Here is a 6,060-nt window from a genome sequence, read left to right on the forward strand (position 1 = left end):
CAATACAAGCGACACCATCCTTATGAAATGTCATTCATAACGGCACAGGGCACCGTGACAGCATGTAATACACACTGTGAACAGAGAATATAATTCACATTGTTCACAGAAGCACAACAAAGCCCTCTCACCCCCATCTTCAGGATGACCTCAGACCGAATCATAGGAGGCACCAGGCTGCAAATGAGAACCACCAAGTCATTCCGACTTTCTTTCCAGGTCTTGGGCAGCACTGCATTACAAGTGAATACTGGACACAGTGATTTTCTGACTCCACGTTTGCCTTTGGAAGCACAGCAGGTTGGGGATTCCCACAATATCTGTTCCCCTGGACATGCTGACAGATCCCAAGTGTGCTTTCAAATAATCCAGGCAATGAATAGGACCAACAAAATGAAAGGTACTAGTACATGAGTAAAAGCACCTGGACAAAAAGATCATAAACCAGAGACGTGTTAGAAAATTCCATGGGTTTGCAGGTTGGTGGATTGGAACCTGAAGCAATTCATCACAGCATAAGGTGAGAGCCACTATGTCTCTGAGAGAGGTAGCTCTTCTTAGCTGAGGATGGGTGCACTGGGTAAACCCTCAATCAACTCCATTTCCTAGTCAGAAAGGAATGAAGATCCTGCTACGAGCTTGGAGTAATCACAGTTTGCTCAGGCAGAGGTGAGAACACAGAATCCTTTTTCCCTGACCACGCAGGGGCTGTGACTGAGACACCCGGTTCAGGTGAGCCAGATGGTAGAGGTGAAATTGCCTCAGCCAGAAATACTCTCACTGATTTCAATCTGGTAGTAGGCCCGAGTATATTAGCAAGTGCCATGCAGTTGTCTAAAGCATCACTTCTACTAGAAATTTAATGAGGAATCTAGCGGAGTGCATGTTGTGATAAAAGAGGTTTATGTTCTGTTAATTGTGTATCAAAGAATCCCCGTCAGTGTTGTTATTGTCAATGAGAGAAAGAAAGTATTCGGTGGCCATTTAAAGTTTTTCTCCATTGTGAACAATCAGGTGTCTAAGGAGGTAAGACTTTCTGCTAAAACATTTCCCACATTCACTACACTCATGAGGCCTTTCTCCTGTGTGAACTCTCTTGTGCTTAAAGAGGGTACTATGGCATCTAAAAGATTTCCCACATTGACTGCATTCATAAGGTTTTTCTCCAGTGTGAACTCTCTGGTGTTCAATGAGGTTACACCTTCGACTGAAGGACTGTCCACATTCACTGCACTCATAAGGTTTTTCTTCAGTGTGAACTCTCTGGTGTTCGGTGAGGTTACCCCTTTGTCTAAAGGACTTCCCACATTCAATGCACTCATAAGGTTTTTCTCCAGTGTGAATTCTCCTGTGAGTAAAAAGATGACCATGCCATCTAAAAGATTTCCCACATTCACCGCACTCATAAGGTTTTTCTCTAGTGTGAACTCTCTGGTGTTCAGTGAGGATAAACCTTCGTCTAAAGGACTGCCTACATTCACTGCACTCATAAGGTTTTTCTCCAGTGTGAACTCTCTGGTGTTCAGTGAGGGTACACCTTCGTTTAAAGGACTGCCCACATTCACTGCACTCATAAGGTTTTTCTCCAGTGTGAACTCTCTGGTGTACAGTGAGGTTGTACCTAAGACTGAAAGTCTTGCCACAATCGGGACACTCATATGGCTTTTCCCCAGTGTGAACTCTCTGGTGCCGATTAAGAACAGAGATATACCCGAATGACTTCCCACACTCACTACACAAATAGGGCTTTTCTCCAATGTGAAGTCTGTGGTGTTGATTGAGGTTAGTCTTATATCCAAAGGCCTTCCCACAGTCACTACACTCATACGGCTTTTCTCCACTGTGAACTTTCCTATGTCGAATGAGACTAGAGATTCCTCTAAAAATTTTTCCATATTTGTTATATTCATAATTCACTTCTTCATTGCAGACGCTCTGTTGAACAACTTTCTGGTTGTGGCTGGCAGAATTTTCACATTGACCCCACTGGTTATGACCTTTTCCACTGAGAAGTTTCTGGGAACTCTCACTGCCACTGTGTGGCTCCTCAGTGTTGACAGGGGCCTGATGCTGGAGAAGCTCTGAGATGGCTGGCAGGTCTTCCCCAACCTCCCTACTGGATGAAGGCATCCCTGATAAGTAGAAGCTGCACCTGGTCACAAACGAGGCCCTGTCCACAGCTTCTTTCCAGGGCTTCTCTCCACTGGCTTCCCTCTGTTGCTGGCGAGGGTTTGCACTGAAACAGAAGTCTCTCACACGTGTGTCATTGAAGAAGGCTTTCTGCTCAAGGTATGCTGCCTGTGACTCAGTCAGGTGCAGAATACCTTTGAACACAGAGAAACACCGCTTGCACACATGGATCCTATGGTTTGCTGGCTCTGTCTTAGACACCCTGACCTGTGACTCTCCTTGTACAGATAGACTGCGCTCAGAACAGGCCTCCTCATCATCCGATTTATGACTACAACCTGAAAACAGAGAAATGAGGAGGAATTGGATGTTGACTATGGTGATGAGGGAAGTTCCATTACAAAAATATGTTGCACATCATACATGCGTTCCATGGAAATGTCTGAAAATAACAGATGTGCTGGCAGGATTGGTAAAAGGCTCCTGTGAAGTTCTGGAACTCTGAATATCACAAAAAAAGGAAAGCCTCACCAGAAATATGACACAAAGATGGCAAGCACCACATAGATTCGAAGCGTGATCATCAGCTCCTTCTTCTACTATCAGTGCTCAGAAGGGCTTGTCTGCTGGTGACATGGGCAAGCTGTGCAGAAGGTTGCTTATGTCTTACTCCAAGTTAAATTCAAGAGCAGAGGTTCTAGGACTACTTAAGCATGTATGTGCACCTCATAACACATGTGCAGGCCCATTTAGGAGAATACTGCACAAGGAGCAGTGCGCAGGGAGGTGATGCAAAAAAGTGACAAAGGTGAAGGTAGCCAAAAGGGATGAAGTCACAGATGAAATGATCAGTCATCAAAATGTCAATAATGGTAAAGAAAATGTAGAAATAAGGTGTGGAGAAATGCATCTGCACCTAAATATGGTCAAACACAATCGGGTTCCTGGTGTGATCTGAAATAAGCCCTCATGTGATACCTTCCCCCAGTTTCCACTCAGTAGGATCAGGCCTCATCAGAGACCATCTTGCCAGTTCACCCTGAGAGAGAACACAGGGTTCTCCATGCACCTTCTACTCTATAAATACATGCAACCTAAATATTCAGAGAATGAATGAAATACAAGGGAGGTGAGCAGCCAGCACTAAACCAGAGCAATTCGGAATGCAATAGTATTCAGGAAAGGAAATATTACAAACAACAATTGAGGTAGAATGTTACAAGTACTGCTATGGTTCGTGTAAGTAAAGACCATAACCTGGCACAGGCATCACAAAGAGCCTTACCTGGATGAATGGTGCAGTAGTTGAAGCCATGAGGACATAGTCACCTTCCCAGGAAGAAAAAAGTTCAAAGTGGTGCACATTAAGCTCATTGCAGGACTCCTGACTGCCAGACACTTCATGGATTTTTGAGGCAGTGGGTGTAAGGGATGCCTGGGGAGTCCAGAGCTCAGGACTCCCCACACAGCACGCCCCTGGAAGCCACAGCCCATTTGAAAGGACAGTGGGGGAAATTATTAGAGCGCATGGTGAGGCTGTGAGAGCTACATTTGGAGAAAAACGGAAGAGTAGACATCACTTCAGGACACAGGGACAAACATGAAGGTCTTACCAGCAGATGCGACAAGTGCAAACACTTCCAGCATCACATTGCAGTAGAGAAGTCTCTGAGCCTCATCAAGGAGCCCCCACTCCTCCTCAGAGAAGACAATAGCCACGTCCTCAAAGTTCATATTCTGTCATAATGGGGACAGTTCAAGCCATGATTAGCTTTTCTCCTAGGTTTTCAATTTCTTCATACTTCCAACCCTCCACATTCGTATGCTCCCTCCACACTTCATCAGACAAGATACCAGGCGTTCGGCCCATCAAAATCACTCTCTCCTTACATTCCTACTGTTACTGTGTCTTCCCACAACAATAAAAGCAGTTGAGCAGAGAGAAGATACCTGAGCTCTGGGCCTCACATGTAGGCCACACTGCCTCTTGTCGATACAGTGGGTGTCACCCGACTGTAGGGAAGAGAGAGATGTTGTCCATAAAGAAATTGTGAATGACTTATCAGTTATTTTGTCAGGCAATACTCTTGTTATTGCCCGGATTCTCCCTCAGAGACATGAAAAAACATGACCTCCTGTTTCACCCTACTGACTCTGATACCATGGTGTTGAGGCCATCACCCTGCACTACCTGCCCACATAATTCTTTGAACCACACTTCTCTTACACAGCTTCATTTACAGGGGCACATCTTCAAGGGCAACACAAATTTGCCATGGTGAGAACACTTTATTTCCTACTCATCTTCTCCTCCAGATGTCTAATTGACAGCCTCTGTAATGTGTTTCTCTCTCTTTCTATCTGCCTTCGCAATTCACTGCAAACATGCAAGCCCAGCTGACACCAATATATGCTATCTCCTTCTCATTGATCAATGTCAGCCCTGGACAACCTTAGGAAGGTGTGCATCTATGTGACCCCTCATCTCTGCACCTGGCAGGTCTGACCATAACACCCTTATTTTCACACAATTACACTAAAATTCCTCATATCATATCATATATCATATCAGCCAGGAAGCACCAAAAATGGACTCACTCCTTATTCACCCTTACTGCAACATCCAGTGTCCTGTGGCCATGAATTCACATTCACTCTCCAAGGGCACGTCACTCCTTCTCCCACACCTCTCTCTTACCTGCACTCCCACACCCACAGACCCCACAGTCATCTCCTTGACTTCCTACTCATTACTCAGCATGTGTGGTGTAGTGACTGCTTGGCAAATTCAAACAGGAATAAGTTCTACACCAACTCTGAGAGTCCACACTCATGGAGGCAGCCTTGAGCCCTGCTATAAAGGCCTCACTCCCAGACTGTGTTTTCCTTCAACCTCACCTATTGAGAACCACGTCAGGTCTTAGATATCCAGAGCCCACCTCCACCAGTGCTGCACATGATCTCCCATCCCCAGTCACAGCCCTCACCACTCAAGTGTCATGGCCGATGGCCCTCTACCCCAGTTGTATCAAAAATCAGCGAGCTGGACAAGATGCCTTAATGAGCCTGTGAGGAATAATCTCTATTGCGTGCTGGTTCAGAGCATATTACCTCTGTCAAATTGTGAACACCCAAAGGAGGAATAATTCTCTTTTTATATCTTTCTTAGGCCCTTGTGTCAGTTATTTTTGTAGACAGCTTGTAACCTGGAGTATATATCATACCTAGCAAACACCTGTCATATCTATACAGACACCTGTAAACTTGAGTAGCATATCTATACAGGCACCTGGCATCAATATTAGCGTATCAATTAGATGGCTAGCTTGCAAGGTCAGACAATTAAGTTTATCTTTTCTATTCAAGCAACAAGCAAACTTATTTTACAGTCTAAACATAACAGAGTTGACCTACAGAATAAGAGATTGTCTAAGCATCACAGAGTAGTTCAAACAGCAGTTTTCCAAAGGAGGGATTACCATGCTTCAACCCATGCCCAGTGATTCTCACAGATGGCCACTCATGTCCCTAAGCAAATCAACCAGACTGAGTGCAATAGCCCAGGCCACACCAAAGCTCACAGAATATTCCTGGTGAGTGTTGAATAAGTAAATATGCACCAGCCCCAATCTCACCTTGTTTCCGTGGACCTAGGGCCTCAAATTAAAATAAAATGATGATCTACAACTCCTCTCTGGTCCAGGCGGTCTTCACTCCTTTTGAATAGTCTTCGTCTTGACCAACTTCTCCGAGTTCCAAATGCTCTTTAACTGGTCTCTGTAATATCTCACACCCGAACAAGCCAAAATAAGTGTTTGTTTGTTTTTATCTGCAATGAACATGAACCTTTGCACTATGAATGTCTTTATGCCAGATGATGGTGCTTCCATACCCCAGATGCTAAATACAAACCTTCATCTCATCTCTGAC

At 44.8% G+C, this 6,060-nt stretch overlaps 1 protein-coding gene across 1 annotated transcript; it reads right to left on the reverse strand.

The window, feature by feature from the left end:
- Positions 1–984: 984 nt before the first annotated feature.
- On the reverse strand, positions 985–3,864 carry LOC139000228 (zinc finger protein 551-like). The gene is made up of 2 exons (XM_070402488.1): positions 3,744–3,864; positions 985–2,468 (listed from the first exon to the last, which is right to left on the reverse strand). Exons 1-2 carry the CDS (start codon positions 3,862–3,864, stop codon positions 985–987), a joined length of 1,605 nt encoding a protein of 534 aa, XP_070258589.1.
- Positions 3,865–6,060: the final 2,196 nt, after the last annotated feature.

The sequence above is a fragment of the Myotis yumanensis genome, unplaced genomic scaffold (genome assembly GCF_028538775.1).
Source record: "Myotis yumanensis isolate MYYU_CA2020_CCGP unplaced genomic scaffold, mMyoYum1.0.hap1 SCAF_23, whole genome shotgun sequence".
NCBI lineage: Eukaryota > Metazoa > Chordata > Mammalia > Chiroptera > Vespertilionidae > Myotis > Myotis yumanensis.